This window comes from Eublepharis macularius, chromosome 16 (assembly GCF_028583425.1).
Source record: "Eublepharis macularius isolate TG4126 chromosome 16, MPM_Emac_v1.0, whole genome shotgun sequence".
Lineage (NCBI taxonomy): Eukaryota > Metazoa > Chordata > Lepidosauria > Squamata > Eublepharidae > Eublepharis > Eublepharis macularius.
The window spans coordinates 22,903,199-22,924,467 of NC_072805.1; the positions used below are offsets into that span (position 1 = coordinate 22,903,199).

At 46.3% G+C, this 21,269-nt stretch overlaps 1 protein-coding gene across 1 annotated transcript in view; it reads left to right on the top strand.

The window, feature by feature from the left end:
• LOC129343868 (polycystic kidney disease protein 1-like 2) overlaps nt 1-21,269 on the top strand; it is a 63,819-nt gene that overhangs the window by 23,168 nt on the left and 19,382 nt on the right. Inside the window, exons 16-30 of the mRNA XM_055000250.1 lie at nt 1,016-1,210; nt 2,202-2,327; nt 2,992-3,174; nt 3,785-3,909; nt 5,128-5,254; nt 5,940-6,071; nt 6,314-6,539; nt 7,010-7,203; nt 7,383-7,613; nt 10,840-10,941; nt 11,525-11,703; nt 14,443-14,589; nt 15,534-15,733; nt 17,786-18,006; nt 18,385-18,601. Of these exons, the coding sequence (XP_054856225.1) occupies nt 1,016-1,210; nt 2,202-2,327; nt 2,992-3,174; nt 3,785-3,909; nt 5,128-5,254; nt 5,940-6,071; nt 6,314-6,539; nt 7,010-7,203; nt 7,383-7,613; nt 10,840-10,941; nt 11,525-11,703; nt 14,443-14,589; nt 15,534-15,733; nt 17,786-18,006; nt 18,385-18,601 (2,605 nt within the window). The remainder of the gene's footprint in view (nt 1-1,015; nt 1,211-2,201; nt 2,328-2,991; nt 3,175-3,784; nt 3,910-5,127; nt 5,255-5,939; nt 6,072-6,313; nt 6,540-7,009; nt 7,204-7,382; nt 7,614-10,839; nt 10,942-11,524; nt 11,704-14,442; nt 14,590-15,533; nt 15,734-17,785; nt 18,007-18,384; nt 18,602-21,269) is intronic.

The window sequence follows — 21,269 nt, forward strand, 5'->3', positions numbered from 1 at the left end:
CGCACACAAGGCTGACTTGCATTCAAGCCAAGGGCCCTTTGTAATCACACTGGGCCAGCCTTTAATCCACTACCACCCACTACATGGGCAACATTATCACCTTATTTCTCCCCAAGTGACCTGCAGGTTATAAAATCTGCACACTAGACAAGGCAATTTTATTGATATGGGTATATTTATTATATATACCTATGATGCACAGATCTCAGGCATACATTCAGTGAAACTTTTGTGCCTGTTGACCAGGGCTTTTTTTCAGGGGGAACGCGGGGGAACGGAATTCCAGAACCTCTTGAAAATGGTCACATGGCTGGTGGCCCCGCCCCCTGAACTCCAGACAGAGGGGAGTTTGGATTGCCCTCCTTGCCGCTTGGCGGTGCGGAGGGCAATCTACACTCCCCTCTGTCTGGAGATCAGGGGGCGGGGCCACCAGCCATGTGACCATTTTCTCTGAGGGCAACCCACTGAGTTCCACCACCTCTTTTCCCAGAAAAAAAGCCCTGCTGTTGACCATCAGACAACTTCTTAATTTTTTATTCCTGTTTGCCATGTGCCACTTTTTTAAAGGTCTAGAGGAGAAATGTAGGAGATGGGATTTTATTTTCAGGGTAGGACGAGCAATCTCAAACAATTATCTGCTGACCGTCAGCTGTTGCAAGAGAAGAGGCTGGATTTCTATAAGAAGAGGCTGCATGAATATTTGTCAGAGATGCTTTAGGCTGATCCTGCACTGGGCAGGGGGTTGGACTAGATGGTCTGTATGGCCCCTTCCAACTCTATGATTCTATGAGAAAGGGCGACCTAAAATCACAATTGCCCCCCTCAAAGTTCTGACCGTCCCCATTTGTAGATCGCCCCCTGGGAAGCCGTATGACCACAATTAAGAATCTGGACAAAAGAACTGCAAATTGATGCACCAATTATAAATGAAGGGGATAGTCTCAGTTGCATAGTATTGCAACTTGGGGGTGGTTACGGAAGGAACTTCCTCAGTAGTTTCCCCTTGTTCTTTCAGGTTCAAGATGGAGATATAAACACCGGGAACCAGACCCTGCAGGCCATTCTATCAGAAAAATCAAACACCATCCTCAAAGGAGGGAACAGCAGCGTGTCCCTGTTCCAGTTGTACAAGTCCGTATCTTCAGTCCTTAACCAAGAGACAAATGACGAGAGCGCTAATTCATCTCTGCGGACAGATGCACGGAAAGAGGTCAGCCAATGCATTTTGCATCTTAAAACTGCCCCCTTCCTTGCATTACCTTGCTCTTCTCCATAGCTTGTTTTCCTGCCAGCACACATGGTTGAAATGGACCTTCTGTTGACCAAAAAGTATCCAGTGGCCCATTGCTGCAGAGGGTCACTGGCAGCCAAGAGCAAACACATCCAAGTGTCCCTTGTATTGCTGGCAGCACTACAGGGTTGCTTGGCTCAGCCCATCTATGGATCATCATTGCATCAGCCCAGATATGAGATGAATAGACTGACTGTGTCCTGCTGCCACCACCCCAGGGGCCACTTAGCTCAGCTAGCTCCAGGGCTGTTTCAACATCCCAATCTACCTCCACCTAGCCTTGCTATGACACTAGAAGTAAGCTAAGACCTGTTCACACATTACCACTTCCTCATGCCCAGCACAACTGTGTACAGATGTGTGATGGAAGTGTTGTGCCTCCCAGATGAACATGGGCCCAATTCTGATCCCAACTCCAATGCACATGCACTTTAGCCTCTCCCCTGTACCGTTTTCACATCTCAAGGGGAGCTGCTGTTTGCTCCATTGCCAAAATTATGTGTAGTAGCCATACCTACGCAATTTTGAAATGGAGCAAATAGCTGCTCCATGGGGTGGTTTCAGGACATGAAATCTACATCATTGGGGGAGGCTGCTTCTCCATATGCTCCAAGGCCACAATCAGAATTGGGCCTGTGTGTATCTGCTAGATACAAAACTCCCATCTGACACAAAGTCCTTGTGCTGGACAGGCAGAGTTTGCGTCAATTGGCGCACATATGAAAGAATGATTCCAACAATGAAGTGCAGAGAGGTAAGCAGGGGAGTGGGCAGTTATAGTTCCTTTCACATGGGCACTTTTTTGTGTAATAATGAGGACGCCACCCCCATATGTGAATAGATGATAACACCCTCCATCTCATCTACTATCTGTTTTGTTTTCCCCAACAATCTCTCCTTCCCTCTCAAGCTGAGAGAGCTAATGTTGACCACTCTGTCAGCTGTCAATGTAACGTCCATGCAGACGGCGCTCAAGATGTCCGAAGTGCTCAAAGAAGTCACTTACAGGAGTGAAGAGCTTTCTTCCTCTGCGCAGGTGAGTGGCTCGGTGATGTGTATTTCTGATTATCTGCATGCGGTCCTTGAAATGTGGCCAATGGACTATTGATATAAGAATCTGGGGTATGAGGGTGACCTTCGTAAAGAGAAAAAAAAGTGGATTCCAGACTTGGTTAGAATTTGAACTTCAAGGGGAGAGAAAGCAGTATTTCCCCAGCCAACTGGCGAACATGTAAACAGTGTCACAATGTCGTGTAGCCAATCAGATTTGACTATGTGACCTCATCGCAAAGCCAATTCAGGGTGAGGTCACGAATCATTGTCCTCACATGAATGGGCTCCTTTTATCAATTTTTACACTCACCATCACTGGTATGTGTAGGGGAAATTACTACTTAAAACTAATAGAATTAAAATGTTTTAGGAGAGGGGACATTGTGTGGAGACATATATGTGCCTGAGGTTCTGAATGGGGAGCTAGTAACCTTCAGGTGGCAAAAGCAGACCTTTCCCAGCCCTTCTATCTATGATTTTTGAGCTGGATTTGAACCTGGGACTATCTCATGAAATACATGCGCTCTGTCACTGAGCTATGGCTCCTCTACCCACATCCTCCTTCCCATAGGCTTTAGCCCATAAGGCAACCATAGGCATAATATCCATCAAGCAGACAGAGATATGGGACCTCTTTTCTTTTTCAGGTAGAAGCCGGCAATACCCTGAAGGATGTCAGTGAATCCTTGCTGATTGTCACCCCTGAAGATGGGGAGGATGATCAGATGCGCAAGGATGCTGTCATCTACCTGTTTAGCGCAGTGAATAATGTTCTTGAAGCTACTGTGCAGAACGGAACAGAGGAGGCTTCTACCTCAGAGTCCAAGCAGGTGAGATTTCTTTTCTGTGTGCTCAATAACACTAAAAAGACAGGATAGCGTAGTGCAACATGAGCACTGACAATTATCTTGCCTACAAAACAGAGTCACTTTGGTTACTCCATAGGGTTCCCAACACTGCCTCTGTAAATGCCAGGAGATTTGGGGACGGTGTCCAGAGAGGGCAGAGGTTGGGAAGATGTAATGTCACTTCTGAGCAATGCTCTAGGCTGCCTCCCCTAATCTCTGTGGTCTTTACCACAGAGACTAGTAGAAATTCCTAGAGTGTCATTATGTAGAGAACATTTATTCCTCCCACTCCTCAATTCCTCTGCGACAGAAAATTGGGACTGGGTCTGGTAATTCCCCACCCAGCTGGGTATTTGGGAGGCCTATTGCCCCATAACCAACAATCTACGATTATTGCAGCATAAAACTTGGGTTTCAGTGCCAGTACGAATGACTTAGTCCTGCCATTATATGGGACTCTTACCACTCCATCCCATAAATCTTCACAGCTGTTCTCAGGACCAGGGTGCTTCAGGAATAAAGCCAGCACAGGACAAGAATGAACAGTGCATTCAGTACTGCTACCAAAATATGGCTGTCTTTTTCATTTTAGAGTTTGGTGTCCCAGCAATTACTGACCACTGTGGACAATCTCCAGAGTGCCCTCCTCATTGGGAAACTCCCCGACAATGAACCCACAGTGCTGACCGAGCCCTCGGTGTCTATGTATATCAACAGGTATTGCCCCCCTTTCCTCTCTGATATTTGCTGTTATTCCCCAAAGCTTCTAAACTCCCACAAAGGAAATCAGTAATGTTGGTAGCTGAATAGCACGCATGCACACACACACACACACACACACACACACACCATTCAACTTATGGCAAAGTGGCAACAAAAACATACTAGATTTTCCACTCTGATGACCACCATCAATTGATTTCAAACGTGGTGTTCATCTGTACCATGGCGCCAGTTTATCTGCTGCCCACGTCCTTCTTCCCCAAAGCATTTCCTCCTAAAGTCTGCACAAGCAACTCAAATGGCCAAGCCAGGATGATGATGTTTTAAGAGAACACCCACCATGCAGGAGAAGAATGTGGGCAAAATATTTCCTACCACTTTTTCTGTTGGCTCAAAAGTTACTGACAACTGAAAATAAATCACAGTTCTCAGAGAGGAACCTAAAATCTAGAATAACAATAAATTCAGAACAGAGAGCAAAAATAAATAAACCTGTAAAGGTCCATGAAAAGCCCTCATGAAGAGCTCTACTTTTCAGCCTTCCCTAAACAGGAGCAAAGATGATTCTGCCCTCACCTCACGGGGCATCCCATTCCGTAAGGAGAGAGCTACCACCCAAAATTCCCTTGCTTAGGGGCTGAAGCAGACCTAACCACCCATGCAGGGAAGGTTTCTTCTGGGAGGAATTGATTGATTAAAGCGAAGTGACTTCTGACAAAAAGGCAGTATGTGGATCCAATGTTGTCAGCAGGGCTTTTTTTCTGGGAAAAGAGGTGGTGGAACGCAGTGGGTTGCCCTCGGAGAAAATGGTCACATGGCTGGTGGCCCCACCCCTAATCTCCAGACAGAGTGGGGTTTAGATTGCCCTCCGCACCGCTCAGCAGCGCGGAGAGCAATCTCAACTCCCCTCCGTCTGGAGATCAGGGGGCGGGGCCACCAACCATGTGACCATTTTCAAGAGGTTCCGGAACTCCATTCCACTGCATTCCTGCTGAAAAAAAGCCCTGGTTGTCAGACATTTTCTGGCTCAGTGCAGTCCGTCCTTCCCCTTCTTTGCCTTGTTTGTTGGATCAATATTTTTAGTGGTGTGGGTGCCTTTCAGTTTGCACATTGTGGCCATTTTGGGCCATACAGTGGTTTGTAGGGCCCCACTTCCTTATTTCCATCTCCTCTCTCCTCTTTTTTGACTTTTTCTGATCCTTCTCTGGAAAGGTTACAGACAGATGATGTGGACAGCACCTCCATTAATGTCTCCAACTCCAGCACAGCCAGTTTCACCTTGCCTTCTGCCTCTTCTCTCAGCATCTCAGAAGCCATTCATGAGACAGTGGACGTACGGGCAAGTGCAGTTTTGACTAGGATTCTATTTTGCTCTGGGGTCCTTTTTTTCTTCTTTGTCTCACTTATGACACCTGGCCATGTAAGATCTAATCTTGGTCTTCAGCTGTACCACCAAATTCACCCAAAAGGTTGCCTGTCAGTTCACACAAGCTTCGGGAGCGGTGGTTCCCAACATGGCACCCACCGATATGTTTCCCAGCTCCCACTTGTTTTTTCTTCACTAGAGCAAACAGATAGTCCCAGATTTCTTCCACAGCACCGAAGCAAGAGGTGCTTTAAAAGTGCCAAGGAGACATCACCTTTGTGTCTGCAGGGAGGCACCTTCTGGAAACAGCTGCCTCCATCATAGCAGGATGCTTGTTTTGGAACCTCCTAGCACGTTGTGATAAGTTCTAGCCTTCATGGCAGCCATTTTGTGGCAGCTGCCATCCCTTGGTTGCCATTTTGTGGTTGTGTTCACTATCTCTTCTCAGAATAACAAAAAGTGCCCATAGGCTCAACAAGCTTCAGGGTTCCTACTCCAGAGCTCGTGGGAATAGATACGCAATTCCTCCAATTTCTTGCCTATTTCAAATGAGTTTCTGGTTGGAATGGGATCATTCTGTTTAGATCTGAGCTCTTGAGTAGCTCAGTGCAGATTTGAGCAAGTGCCTTTGATTATTCAAGTATATCCTTTCTTGTAGATGGTGAGCTTTTCCATGAATCCCTTTTCCTCAACTGACAGCTTTAATATCCAAGGAACTGTGGGAGGCCTCACCCTCACTAGCCTAGATGGGTCGGTCATTCCAGTTAGGAACCTGACAGAAGACATTGAGGTAATTTTTCTCTGGATGGTTTCCACAGATGGGATTTTTTGATATGGGGAACCAGTGAATAGACATGTATTCAAAGCCTTTCTGGAATGTATAGTTTATCCTTGAGACAATGGGATCACATATCCCAAAGAGGATCACACATTTATACTTCAGTAGGACTGTCAGTTGGATGGTGTACTTATTGATAAGGTTTTCAAGACTTAGGTACATTTCCAGAGTTGAGTCATTAACTTTATATGCAGATAATGCTGCCAAGGAGTTCAGAAGTCCAAGAAGACAGGAGTGTGTTGAATCTGGGAAACTTCAGTGCAGTCCAAGTCAATGTGACCTCAATAAATACGACTTTAGTGATCCATCTGGAGCTGGACCAAGACACTCCACTTATCCTGTATCTGGGATATGGCTATTATCCCAATGAGACTGACCACGATTTGATAACACATCTTCCTTTCAGCAGAAACACTAGAGGTAACATTCTTTTTCATACCACAGACCACATGACTTGACCATCCAAATAATTGTTCCATGGCTTTCCCAAACAAGGTTTTATCTGTTAGGACTGAGATTTACAGATAGCTTTGAAATGACGTGAAAACTGGCTACTCTGGAGCCCTTTTGAGTCATAAACATTTTTGTGGTCCAACCACATGCAAGGGGAGATTGTGCTATGTGTGATCCTCTTGATACATGGGTTGTCATTTTGTGTAAATAATGCATACAATCAGAAGTCCAGATGACTTGAATTACAGGCTTGCACATACCCAAGCTGGAAAATACATGCATTGCCTTGTTCACACAAAATAGCGACTGCACATATCAGAAGGATGACGGATGGTCCGCTCTCCCATTATGTGAAGTTAAAGCAGCCGTACTGAATGACTGAATAGTTAATCTGATTGTACTGTCCCCAGTCCTCATCTGAGAATTATCTTTTCCAGAAACGGCATATTCCTGGATTCTTCACCCAGAAGACCTCATTTTTGGAGAAGGAACATACTATTTCATAGTGAGAGCGGAAACAGAACTGGGGCCGATAGCCCTCAGTGACATAAACCTCTCCGTCACTTGCTTTGTATCCCAGTGTGTGTTCTGGGATGAGCACCAAGGAAACTGGAATAACTATGGATGTCATGTAAGTGCAGAGAAGCCAAATAACTGCAATGGGGATTGCAGAGTTATGGCATGTTGCAAAATGGATCGCTTTGTGAGAATGTCGCTTCTGCTACATACAAGTGTAGTTGGCTGCTTCTGATTGTTGTAGCACTGGGGACAGGTAGCACATCATAAAGGCAGCTCATCCTCTGCTTGCAGGTTGGGCCCAAAACAACCCCCAGCGGCACCCAGTGTCTCTGTAACCATCTGACATTCTTTGGGAGCTCCTTCTTTGTCATGCCCAATACCATTGACGTCAGCAAAACTGTGGAGTTATTTGCCACGTTTGTGGACAATCCCGTGGTCGTGTCAACCGTAGGCTGCATCTTCCTTGTGTACCTGCTGGTTCTGATCTGGGCCAGAAGAAAAGACATCCAAGACAATGCCAAAGTAAGTCTTCTAATCAACTAGCGCTTCTTTGCAATACCAATAGTTCCCTCTCTTCACTGCAAAGGCTGTTGTGGCTCCATCATTAGCAACAATTAGACAGGGATCTGACTTATTAGTGGATGCCAGAGACATTGTGGATTAGACCTTGGACTTTCTGCATGCAAAGCAGGTGTTCTGCCACTGAGCCACAGCCCCTCCACTATTCTTCGCTCAACAAAGTTTGAAGCCTTTCTTTGACTCAAGGATGCTTCCTTCCACCAGAGGGAACCTCCCTGGGCTGGAGGAATGCTTCACAGTTGGCTGGGTGGAGTAGAGGGGTACAAGCAGGGATCTTTGCCACATCTGTTATGCTCTTAGGCCAGGGGTCCCCAACTTTTTTGAGCATGTGAGCCCCTTTGGGATTCTGACAGTGTGGTGGGTACACAAAATAGTTGCCAAAGGAGAAGAATCCAACCTCAAAATGGCTGCCACAACTTACCTCCAGCCACACAGTGAAGATCCGTGTGCTGTGGTGGCAGCTACTGTCAAAGCAACATTTTAAAAAAATACATAGCCAATCACATCTCCAGTGGCCAATCAGAAGCCCTGATGGGCAAAAGCCCCACGTGGCCCTGCTCACTTTCTAAAAACTCTCAGCAGGTGAGAGCAAAGGCCCAGAGGCATCGTGTTGGGAACTCCTGCCTTAGGTGTACACTTAAATATTTTTGGATAGATCTGAAAAAAGAATGTGTGAAGAGGCCTTTAATATGTCACATGCTAGATAACAGGTAAATTAGCACGAGGACACAGGGCAGGGCTTTTTTTCAGGGGGAACGTGGGGGAACGGAGTTCCGGAACCTCTTGAAAATGGTCACATGGCCTGTGGCCCCGCCCCCTAATCTCCAGACAGAGGGGAGTTTAGATTGCCCTCCGCAGCGTGGAGGGCAATCTAAACTCCCCTCTGTCTGGAGATTAGGGGGCGAGGCCATCGGCCATGTGACCATTTTCTCCGAGGGCAACCCACTGAGTTCCACCAACTCTTTTCCCAGAAAAAAAGCCCCGACACAGGGTATGATCAGAAGTTAGCCCTGCTGAAGCTAGGCCTGTTCACTCCCTGCATGGGAGACGGATCTCCTGGGACCTCAATACACTCCACCTTGAGTTCCAAGAAAGAGAACTGGGGAGCCAGTATAATAACCCTCAGCTGCCATATTGGTAACTGCTGCTCTCGTTATTCATCCCAGTTCTGCAAGCATCTTAAATACAGACAGTCCCCACAAGGTGGTGCTATGCCACATTCAAGAACTTGGATGCCAGTCTGGTCCCTTCACACCGTCTGTTACTTATATTGGTGCTGTGTGTTATCGGACCAACGTGTTTCATGTTAAGAACTTTTGAATCAGCAGTCTTCAGAGCGAAAAGACGGATGGAAAACAGAGCCAAGCTGAGAGACTATATTTTTTTTTTTAGCCCATTTCGGTCAATAATGGTATAATTGCAAAATGTTTAAAATGTCAGATAAGGGGCTATGAACTCATTCAGATAACTCTCTTTGTATTCATCTAAGGTCTAAGCTAGAGGTTGGAAGGCCTGCAAATGGATTTTTCCTAGTCTGTCCCCCCCACCCCCAGTTTGAATCCTCCCTTTCTGCTGCAATTTACCAATCTACTCATCGATCTCCCTGTATCTCATCTCATTAGGCTCTGAGGGTTGTTGTAAGCTGGGGAATTTTTGATCTGCTTCTAGACTGAGTATTGTTTTATAAACAACACGGTAAGTGCTGAATGCTGTTTTATGTAGGGATGCTGCCAATTTTACCAAAAACATGTTGAATTCACTGTGTATCAAGCACCAATCCATATGCAAAAGAACCTTCTCAGGATACAGTGAAGCCTCCCTCCATTAGCATTCCACACCCTGGGAAACTCCCACAGGTTGACTCAGCCCAAACCCACCTTCCTGAGTAGATATAAATTACCTGCCAACATCTTCTCCACACTGTGACACTGAGAGGTCTTTTGGTGCTACACCTCTGAATATGCCAGTCACAGCTGCTGGCAAAATGTCAGGAACTACAATGCCAAGACCACGACCATACAGCCCGGAAAATCCACAACAACCATCACTGTGTATTGTTTTAGGTAGGTAGCCATGTTGGTCTGTAGTGAGAGAGCAAGATCTGGGTCCAGTAGCACCTTAAAGACCAACTAGATTTCTAGGGATGAACTTCTGAGAGTCAGAGCAAGCAAGCACGCTCTAACTCTTGAAAGCTCATACCCTGGGAATTTAGTTGGTCTTTAAGGTACCACCGGACCCAAATCTCACTTAGTATTTGGATCATATGTAAGCCACACCCCTTGATGTGTTTGGTTTGCACTGAATGACTCAAATGCCTGCTTTACAGCTTTGCACTGGGTTTTCTCGAAACCGAGCATGCCTGAAACACTGCCAAATCCAAACAGACCAGCAGCTATTAATGTCATCAAGGATTACTTAGATCAACACTGAACAACATAATTTTTTAACCCGGCATTTGTTTATGAATGATTTATTATTTGTTTTATTTTACCTGCTTCACCTACATCCCACCCTTCTCCCCAAGGGGGATTCAAAGTGGCTTACATTGTTCTCCTCTCCTCCATTTTATCCTCACAACAACCCTATGAGGTAGATGAGGCTGAGAAAGGGTGACTGGTCCAAGGCCAGCCAGCCAGCTTCCGTGGCAGAGTGGGGATTCAATTGGGACAGCACATTTCATGCAAGCGCGTGTACAACCCACTCATGGCATTAAATAACCAGAAGATTCTTGAGAGTGGGCATTCAGACCTGAGTCCAACACTCTTAATTACTAGATCACACTGGCTCTCCCAGTATGGTTTATCTGATTTGTGATTGATTTAATTATTTATTTCTTGCCAATTGTAGCAGCATAAGGCGGGGGGGGGGGCGGGCGTGCTCAATCAGGTAGTGAGAGAATGCATATGCACAAAAGCTGATTGCATTGCCCTGCCATTTTAGGAAGGAATATAGTGAAACAACCTATTGAACAGCCGTGGACAGGTCAAAAGCGACAAGGTGCTTTTCAGTTCAGGCTAAAGAAAATTGAGCATCACTCAAGAGTCTTGCATGTCGGGTTTAAACTGGCAGACACTGGTTCAGTAATAAGATGCATTCCCTCTCCTGTTTAATACCTTCTTCCATGCATTTTTTCATTTGACTTGCTGCTGCTGCTTTCTTTTCTCTCTAGGTGAAGATAACAGTGCTGGGGGACAACGACCCCTTTGCTCAGTATCGCTATCTAGTCACTGTTTTCACAGGGCACCGCCGAGGGGCAGCCACGACTTCCCAGGTACCAGTGAAGAGCCGGATAAGCTTGCGACTTCTGTCATTTTGCAGTTCTCTCCTATGCATTGCTACTGGGAAGTGAGTTCAGAGGGGAGGTGGGGAGTTGTGGCTCAGAGGAAGAACCTCTGCTTTATATGCAGAAGATCCCAGGTTCAGTCCTTGGCATCTCCAGGTAGCAGGTGTGAAAGATTCCTTCCTGAGACCCCCCTGGAGAGCCACTGCCATCCTGAATAGACGATACTGACTTTGATGGACCAACATTCTGATTCAGTAAGTGACCTTGTGTGTGTGTGTGTGCACGTGCGGGAGCTATTTCAAGAAACTTTTGCACCCGGAGAAACTGCAACAGTACTAGCTAGGCCTGAACACCACAAGAGTGCACAAATGTTGCCCCAAGCTTAATTGCATTAGCTAGATAGCTTCTAGCACAGTCCATGCATTCCCCTTGGTTTGTGCTCAAACACTCATTCAGTGCAGAAGGAGGCACCTCCAGACGCAGCAGGGCATGGGTGCAAACTGAACAGCAAGCTGATGCCGGTGTATAAGGCAGGAACTGAGCCAGTCTCCGCCTCTCATTATTGTCCCAGGTGACCCTCACTTTGTATAGCCAGGAAGGCGAGAGTGAACCACATCACCTGGTGGATCCCGAGATGCCGGTCTTTGAGCGAGGAGGAGTGGATGTGTTCCTTCTTTGTACTCTCTTTCCTCTGGGGGAACTACAGAGCATCAGGCTGTGGCACGACAACTCGGGAGACAGCCCGTCCTGGTAGGCCAGAGGCAAAGGGGACTGAGGAAGAGAAAAAGACACTTCCTTTAAACCTCCATTTGCCAACATGTGTCTCTTTTCCTCAGATTTTCCAGGAAGGAAATGACCAGTTTACTATCTACATATTTTTGAGCATTCCTCCCCATTGCCCTTTGTTCCCACAGGCTCTTGAAGACCGTATATCGTTCATCCTTTCCAAAGACCAAGATAATACTGCTGCTCCAATCCCACCCATCATTGGCATAAAAACTCTTAGAACAACAACTGGATTTCTTCTTTCAGAATCTAGGGGAGATTTCCAATGTTACATTTTCAAAATATATGCTACTGATGTTGCCAAAGTTCGTCATTCCTTAGTTTGTAATATAAACCTTGTAATTTTTGCCTACAGTAGGAGGCAAAAGGTTATGGCCCCATGAACTCTTCTCCAGCTTGGATTAAAGGGAAAGGCAGAAGAGTCACTCTCTTTTTCTCCCCACTCCCCTTCTTGGGCATGTTTTCATTTTTCCTCCCCTCTGAGGCATTAGCATTGCCGGTGGTGGTGGTTGAAACTGCCCTCAAGTCAGAGTTGACTTATGGCAACCCCTGGCAGGGTTTTCAAGGCAAGAGACTAACAGAGGTGGTTTGCCATTGCCTGCCTCTGCAACCCTGATCTTCGTTGGAGGTTTCCCATCCAAGTACTAAGACCGACCCTGCTTAGTTTCTGAGATCTGACGAGATCAGGCTCACCTAGGCTATCCAGGTCAGGGAGCATTGCCAATAGCGGGTGGGCGGGCGGGGGGGGAATATACCTGTAATAGGGGCTTGACTGGGCGTAATTTTCCAGAAGCTTCAGTTCCCCATTCTACACATCAAGCCTCTGTTAAAAGGGCAAGACATTTTTCACCATGACTATAATGGCAACCCTACCTGGCATCTGAACTGTAACTGAGGCAGTATCCCATGGCATGAGGAATACTGGGTTACGCTGCTTTCCCAGGACTCCTGAAAACCACACTAACAGTGAAATCCTAAGCAAAGTTACTCCAGTCTAAGCACATTGATTTCAATGGACTTAGACTGGAGTAATTCTGTTTAGGATTTCACTGTAAGTACAGTTATCCCTCTTATAAAACTGTTCTATTATAGCACTCATCATCTTGGGTGTAATTTTTAAAAATATAAAATGTGGGAGAATGGGGCTGGACAGCACCTTCATGGCATGATTGACCTGTCCAGATGTAAATATGGCTGGGCCAGAAGATGCTGGGCGCTGCTACAGACAGGGCAGCCACCTCCAAGCCATTCTGGAGATCTTTAAACGACCTGTACGGCTGAGGAACAGGGCCTCCATAGGCACTGTAGGACTAATAAAGATGGCAGCTGCAGCTATCTTGGGAGAAAGCCTTGATACAGAAGGCAATCTGTAGAGGCTTCCTGAGATAGTCTAGCACAAGAGACGGAGGCAGCCAGCTGGTGCTTGCCGTATTATTTGTCATGATACTCTGAATACATCTCCATTAGAACCAGGGCTTTTTTTCAGCCGGAACGCAGTGGAATGCAGTTCTGGAATCTGGAACCTCTTGAAAATGGTCACATGGCTGGTGGCCCTGCCCCCGATCTCCAGACAGAGGGGCGCTGGTGCAGGGGGCAATCTAAACTCCTGGGGGTGGGGCCACCAGCCATGTGACCATTTTCTCCGAGGGCAACCCACTGAGTTCCACCACCTCTTTTCCCAGAAAAAAGCTCTTATTAGAACAATGTTAGAATCACCTCCTATACAGCGGTGTCCCACAGTTCTCTGTTTCTAGGAACAAATCCTGGAACCTTCACATTAGCGAAAGGAGGAGGAGGAGTCACATTCTGATACCTTAAGTTAATAACCTAGCAAGAGTTCTACTGAATCTGCTCAATGGTCATCTACCGTATTCTATATCACATGGTGACCAACCAATTGCCCTGGAAGACCAACAAACGAGGCCCAGAGGCCAAGACCTTCCCCTGGTGTTGCTTCCTGGTACTGGTATTCAGAGGTTTACAGCTTCTTAAGTTCCCTTTAATCACCATGGCTCGTAACCAGTGATGGGCTTATTCTCCATCCTGAACCACATTGTTGGGTCGTGATGGAAAGCATCTAAATTCAAGTTTTGCAACCACATTCAAGCTAGGAATATTTGCATAAGAGTCTGCCCCCCCCTCAAATTCATTTCAATCAAGAGTCAGCATAGTGTAGTGGTTAGTCTGTAAGACTAAGATGTGGGAGGCCTGGGTTCGAATTCCCACTCTGCCATAGAAGCTTGCTGGGTGACCTTGGGCCAGTTACAGGCTCTCAGCCTCAGCTACCTCACAAGGTGGCTGTGAAGATAAAAATGGAGAAGACTGTTGAAAGCCACTTTATGTTCCCATCAGGAAGAAAAGTGGGGTATAAATGAAGTAAATAAATAAACCTATATACATACATGGTCTGAGCACTACACAGTAGCCTCCCTCCTTTCCTCCCACACTGCTCAAGCACAGAAAGCTCCACACACACACACACTCCAACCACATTTGCGCTTTTAGTTGCTAATGGCTACAGGCATGCTCACAGGATGCTAAATGCTGCCTCTTGTTATAAATGGGTCCTGAAAGCAACTTTAGCTAGGATGTACAGTTACATTACCAGCGACCACACATGATATGGATATTGCACGAGGGACTCGATGTGCTTTTAGACATCTTATGGAGAAATACTCCAAATCAGCATTGTTTTTTTCTTAGGTATGTGAACCGTGTGCTAGTCCATGATGTTGCCACAGATCATAAATGGTATTTCCTCTGTAATTCTTGGCTAGCCATTGATGTTGGAGATTGTGTCCTAGATAAGATGTTCCCTGTAGCCACTGAGCAGGATATGAAGCAGTTCAGGTGAGTTAGGGTATTTTTTTTTTAGCAGTGCGGCTAGTTTGGATGCAACCTATCACATTAAGGATGTAACCTTTTTCCCTCTGCAAATGCTCTGGTACTACAAATTTGGAACATGGTTCCAGTTGAACTGTAGAAAAGGTGGTTGTGGCTGGTATCAATTGGCTAGCGCTTGGAAGAGCACAAACCCAGCCAACATAGAATAATTTTGAAGTCGTTTTTAAAAATGTTTTATTTTTTGTGAAGTAAAATGAAAGATGAATATAGAAGTGACTAAACTGGTGTATACTGGTTAAAAATAAAAGTTCAGTCTCCATAACATGTTTGTGGGGAGTAGTGGCTAGACTAAATAACATAGTGATGCCAAAAAGTCACAGGCAACTTATGGAGACCCCCATGGGGGTTCAAGGCAAGAGACTAACAGGAATGGTTTGCCATTGCCTGCCTCTGTGTAACAACCTGAACTTCTTGGGTGGTTACTCAACCAAGCACTAACCAGGACCAACCTTGCTTAGCTTCCAAGATCTGAGGAGTCTGGGGGCCAAACTACCAGTGACGCCTGACACAGGTTGGACACTTGTCAGCTTCCCTCAAGTTTTGGTGGGAAATGTAGGCAGCTTGGCGGAATGTTGGACAAGTGACAGTTGAAAAGTCCATTGGACAGCAGTCAGAGAGCCAAGCTGCAAGACCAGGATGCCTACATTTCCCATCAAAACTTGAGGGAAGCTGACAAGTGTCCAACCTGTGTCATTCATCACTTGTAGCTTGGCCCTGGGTTGGCATGAGCCATCCAGGTCAGGACAGATACCATAGTGCCCCCTGAGAATATAGAAGTTTTCTTTTCCTACCATTGAAGAATCCCAGAATATTGGTTGCAGTTGTTTTCCTGCCACTGCAGAGTGTTGCCCCCAATGGCTCAGTCTGACATCTTTTTCTCTTTCCTTTAGCAATCTGTTTTTCATGAAGACCTCCAAGGGTTTCCAAGATGGACACATCTGGTATTCTATTTTCAGCCGCTCCCCCCGCAGCTCCTTCACGCGAGCCCAGCGAGTGTCCTGCTGCTTCTCACTCCTCCTGTGCACCATGCTGACCAGCATCATGTTCTGGGGGGTGCCTAAGGACCCAGCTGACCAGAAAATGGATTTAGGTAATTGCATATGAGCTCCTGTGCTTGGAAATACAGAAATGAAATTGGTTTGCTGAGCAATGAAGCCTTGCCATTGGAAAAGGATCTTCTGTCTAGTGACTTCTCTTTAGGGCTGTCATCTTCAAAGCAGATAGATCAAGATGGGTAGCCATGTTAGTCTGTCTGTAGCAGTAGGAAAGAGCAAGAGTCCAATAGCACCTACAGCGATCCAAGCAACCGTCACCTCTAGATTGGATTACTGTAACTCGCTCTACACAGGTCATCCCTTGAGTCTGGTCCGGAGGTTATAGCTGGTTCAAAATACAGCTACGCGTGTTATTGCGGGAGTCCCGAATGGGGCACATATATCACCTGTACTGAGCCAGCTGCACTGACTGCCAATGGAGTACCGGATCAGGTTCAGGATTTTGGTATTAATCTATAAAGCCCTATGCGGACTGGGACCAGCATATTTGCAGGACTGCCTCTCCCTACATATACCCCAGAGGATGCTTCAATCAGCGGAGAAACAACTATTGGTGGTCCCTGGTCCGAGGGAGGCCCACTTGGCCTCGACCAGAGCCAGGGCCTTTTCGGTCCTTGCTCCAACCTGGTGGAATTCTCTGTCTGTTGAAACCAATGCCCGGCAGGATTTGTTATCTTTCCACCAGGCCTATAAGACAGAAATGTTCCACCAGACATATGGTTGAGGCTGGGCTAGGCCTCTTCCGGCCATGTAGGAGAAGGAGGTGAATGAGTCATACTTCCTTATTAGATCTGTCCACCACCCCGTGCACATGTTTTTAAAAGTAACTAAGCAGTGACTGCCGCCACTGGGGGAAGCTATCTATTGTAATTTTTGTATCAAACTGTATGATTTTATAAAAGCTTTTATGCATTTTTATGGAACCATATTTAATAATGTATTGTGTTTTAAATGGTGTGATTTGCCCTGAGCCCATTTGTGAGGAGGGTGGAATAGAAGCTGTATAAAATAAATAAAAAAAATAAAACTAACAAAATTTGTTGTAGAGTATGAGCTGTCATGAGTCACAGCTCACTTCTTCAGATACAGCTAGAATGTGAGTCCATCTGTCCTTATATTTTGGAGAGTGGAGTGGAGTGATTTCAAATGCCGAATAACAACAGTCAGTGAATGACAATAGCAGGCGTGATTGGATAGTATGCAGAAGGATGTGGAGAAATCAGCATTGGTAGAAATCAGCATTGGTAATGAGATAGGAAGCCTAGGTCTCGATTCAATCCAGGTAGATGCATTGTCTTGAGCTTCATTATCAGTTGCTATTCAGCAGTCTCTTTAATCTCCCTTTTTCAAAGCAGGACTTAACATCACCAGAACTCATCCTGTTTAGCCCTAGAACATTTAAGGTGGTTATTTCTATTGTCTTTCTGAAGTAGAAACTAGCTAGAGTGATATAGTGGTTACAGTGTTGAGAAAATCTGATTCAATCCCAATTATGATACCTTCTGGATGATCTTGGGCAAGTTTAGTTAGTTAACTGTTAAACTGAATACCGCCATAGGCCATACACTTTAAAAACAATATCTCAGCCTAACATACCTGGCAGTGTTGTTGTGAAGTATTGGCAGCATCCTGAGATCCGTAATACAAATAATATTTCTCAGTCTGTTAGTACTTTTGCCAGATAGCATTTTTTTTGGCATGTGGGAACATGCAGCCAGCTAGTGGCAATTTCTTACAAGATCCAGCTGGTGTCTTCCATACATTCCTGGGAAATCACACTTTCTCCTACAATGCTGAGTTCCTCCTGGGACAATGTGATTTCAACCACCCATTCCCTCCATCTACCATGATTGCTCTCCAGATCATATTTGCCCTAATCACAGACCCTGGGGAATCCAATCCCACATAGTCAGCATCTTATATAATTTGGCCAAGGTTCAAACTACACATTACATAAAATTTCATGATTTTTGTCCTCCTTGAGCTGCTTAAGTAGGCTGCAAATCTGTTGAGTAAGGGGCATACAGAAAGAGTCTTAACCTCACGTTTTGCAAACAGAACCCCTCTTTTCTCCCTGACTTTGCCAGGTAAGATAGAATTCACGTGGCAAGAGGTGATGATTGGCTTCGAGAGCTCTCTCCTCATGTTCCCCATCAACTTGTTCATTGTGCAAATCTTCAGAAACATCCAGCCTCGGCCTAACAGAGAGAAGAAGATGGGGAAAAGTGGACGGGTATCCCCCAGTCTACTTGCTCCTCCCCATCAATCTACCCAGAGTATATCACTCACTCCTGAGGCCGTGATCAAGGTAAGTTCCATAAATTGGACAGGCGTAATACATTCCTGCACTGGCTCTATCAACCTATCTGCATGGCAGATTCAGACTGGTGTAATAGACACCTCTATCTAGGTAATCCTGGGAACTGTAGTTCTTGACGGGGACTCTGGATCTCTGAATTCCTAGCGCCCTCAGCACGGTGCAGTCCCCACATTTTTTGAGGAAAGCCAAGATAGTGGCTACGCTGCACAGAATCTGGAATGCACTGCAGTATTTTGTAGATAGGCCATGGATGAGAGTGGGAAAACACTGCCTGTTCCCTGTGTGGAGCTTGATCAGGTGATATGTTCCATAATTTCAGCACATTCGCTTTTTTCACAATTACTCCCTCTCTCTGATTCCATGCAGGACATCAAGAGAATTGCCAACTCCCTGTTTAAAACCCTCAGGGCTCCATTCCCTTCCTTAGAGCCTGATTGGGGGAAATCTACAGACATCAATAAGCTCTTGGCCTTAGTGGAGGACATCATCTGTCAGCAGAACAGAGTGGGACAGGAATTTTACGAGGAGAGCAAGAAGAAAGATGACCCCATTATCATCAGTCTCGGTTTGGTAGATTTACAAGGTCAGTTTACAAGCTGGCAATTTTCATTTACCATGGGATTCCGGTAAGTGAATCCGAGAGCAGTTGCCAAGGACAGAAACCAATCTAGCCAGCATGCAGTCCTAGCAATGGCTTCTCTTGCTGTTTTCACCAGTTTGCACAATACTCTTGTAGCTTCTGGCCAGCAATTCCTTTAGGGAAGGGGCTATGGCTCAGTGGAAGAGCATCCGCTTTGTATGTAGAAAGTTCCAGGTTCAGTCCCTGGCACCTCAAGCTGAAAGGATCAGAACTCGGTGATGTGAAAGACCCCCACCTGAGTCTGTGAAGAGCCACTGCCGGTCCGAACAGACAGTACTGGCCTTGATAGTTCAATGGTCTGACTCAGTAAAAAGCAACTGCGTGTGTTGTTAGGCAGGTGGCTTTTTCACAGTCCAGAATGGTCTGTTGATATTTCACCTAATACTGAGAGGATTGTTTGCCAATAGAAGCAGATTCTGTGTGTGTGTGTGTGCATGTGTGTGCACGCGTGCACGCTTGGCAGTTTTGAACACACACAGAAAACATCTTGGAGTACACCCTACAGTCTCTAAATAGCCCAGAGAGCCTCTGTGTGGGGTGTCTTGTATGTTTCCTGGCAACCACTTCCCCAAACCAAAGAGCTAAGCCTGACTTTCTACCTCATCATTGGAACAGGTGGCATCACCTTTGAGTCTGCAGGGAGCATTCGTTCAGAAACTGCTGCCTGTATCGTAGGAGAATGACTTGGAGCCTCCCAACATTTTGTGATTGGTTCCAGCCTCCATGACAGCCATTCTGTGGCTACCAATTCTCAAAATTCCAAAGTGTTCACAGGCTGAACAAAGTTGGGGGTACTGGAGGTGCTAGACGTGTGGCCTTGTAAAACTGCCTCTTGCCTACCCTTATCTTCAGTATGACAGGAGGGCAAGGACTTACCCAGAGATTTCGGCTTCAGTGGTACAAACATTCAGGGGATGCCTAATGCTATCTTCTCATTTCCATCTCCTCCTGTGGAGACAGTATTTTTTTTTAAATTTCCTCTCTCATTACCACAATAATCACAACACAAAGAACTGTAGCAAAACAAAAGATAATGGCCACCTGTTTTCTAGAAACCAGCTGTCATGGGCTGGGCTCACCCAAGCTGGTAGTCTACAGTCTGAGCACTCACACAAAAGCCAAGGGGGAGTCCAAGATTCAAAAGCCAAGTCCAGTCCGTAGTCAGGGCATGAGGTAAACACGAGGAGCAAGTCTAGAATCCAAAAGCCAGTCCGAGGTCAGTTACTAATAGCACGAGCACGAGCACGAGCACGAGCACGAGCACGAGCACGAGCACGAGCACGAGCACGAGCACGAGCACGAGCACGAGCACGAGCACGAGCACGAGCACGAGCACGAGCACGAGCACGAGCACGAGCACGAGCACGAGCACGAGCACGAGCACGAGCACGAGCACGAGCACGAGCACGAGCACGAGCACGAGCACGAGCACGAGCACGAGCACGGTACATGGAGTGGTTGCTGGTAGTGTAACACTTTACTTCCACGCCTGGCAGTCGCTCCTGACTGGCTTTTATAGCCAGGCGTGGTTTCCAGCCAGCTGCTGGGGCTCCATCCTGATGCTACTTATCATCACTCTCCAACAGCTGGCGTCGGCTCAGAAGGCGAGCACTGCACCATCTTTCCTGTAGATCCAGCCTCTGCCTTTGTCTGCGGCGCTCTTTAGGCATGGGCGAACGGGGGGTGGGGGGGGTGGAAGCCCCTGGCTGGGCTTCCCCTGTGGTGTTGGGGCTGGAGAGTACCAGTGGCTCTGTCTCAGCTGCTGGCTGTGAACTCTGATTCACCAGCAGCTGCAGCTTCTGATCACCGGCTTCTGCAGAGTCAGGGCTGGCTACATGGATCTCCTCTTCTCCTGAGGAGTCCCAGCAGGCTATACAAAGCTCCTCTCCTCCCTAGGAGTCCTCACTCTCGCTGGGCCCAGACCGGGCCATGACACTGGCCTTTCTAATACATTAAAATTAAACATTACATTTCTATAAATTTACCCTGCCTTACTTTTCTCCATTCTGCTACAATGTATGTATGTAAAGTGTCATCAAGTTACAGGTGACTTATGGCAACCCCTTAGGTTTTTCAAGGCAAGTGACTAGCAGAGGTGGATTGCCATTGCCAGCCTCTGCATAGCAAGTACTAACCAGGCATCCAAGTACTAACCAGGGTTGACCTTGCTTAGCTTCTGAGATCTGGTGCGATTGGGCTAGCCTGGACCATCCGGGCCAGGGCATGCTATAATTTATAAATAATAAATAAATAAATAAATAATAAAATAATTGTCCGGATTTTTGTGAACCGATTGGGGAAAGTTAGGACTGTGCAGCTTTCCCATTTATATTCCGTACAGCATTAGTCAGATAAATTCATCCAAACGTCCCCAAATAGCAGTGCTTATTTTGCCCTCTTTGATTTCCTTAACTATTTATACCCCTTCCTTCATACTGTGCACATTTTCTTTGGAAAGGGGGTAGAACTGGCTTCGAAACGGCAGGCAATGGCTCTGGGGGAAGTAAACACAAAGGAACAGCGTTGAATGAAGGCACATGGCTGATGCCACAAACATCTCATTTAAGAGGCCTTTTTTTTGTGCTATCAAGTTGAAGCTGACTTATAGCAA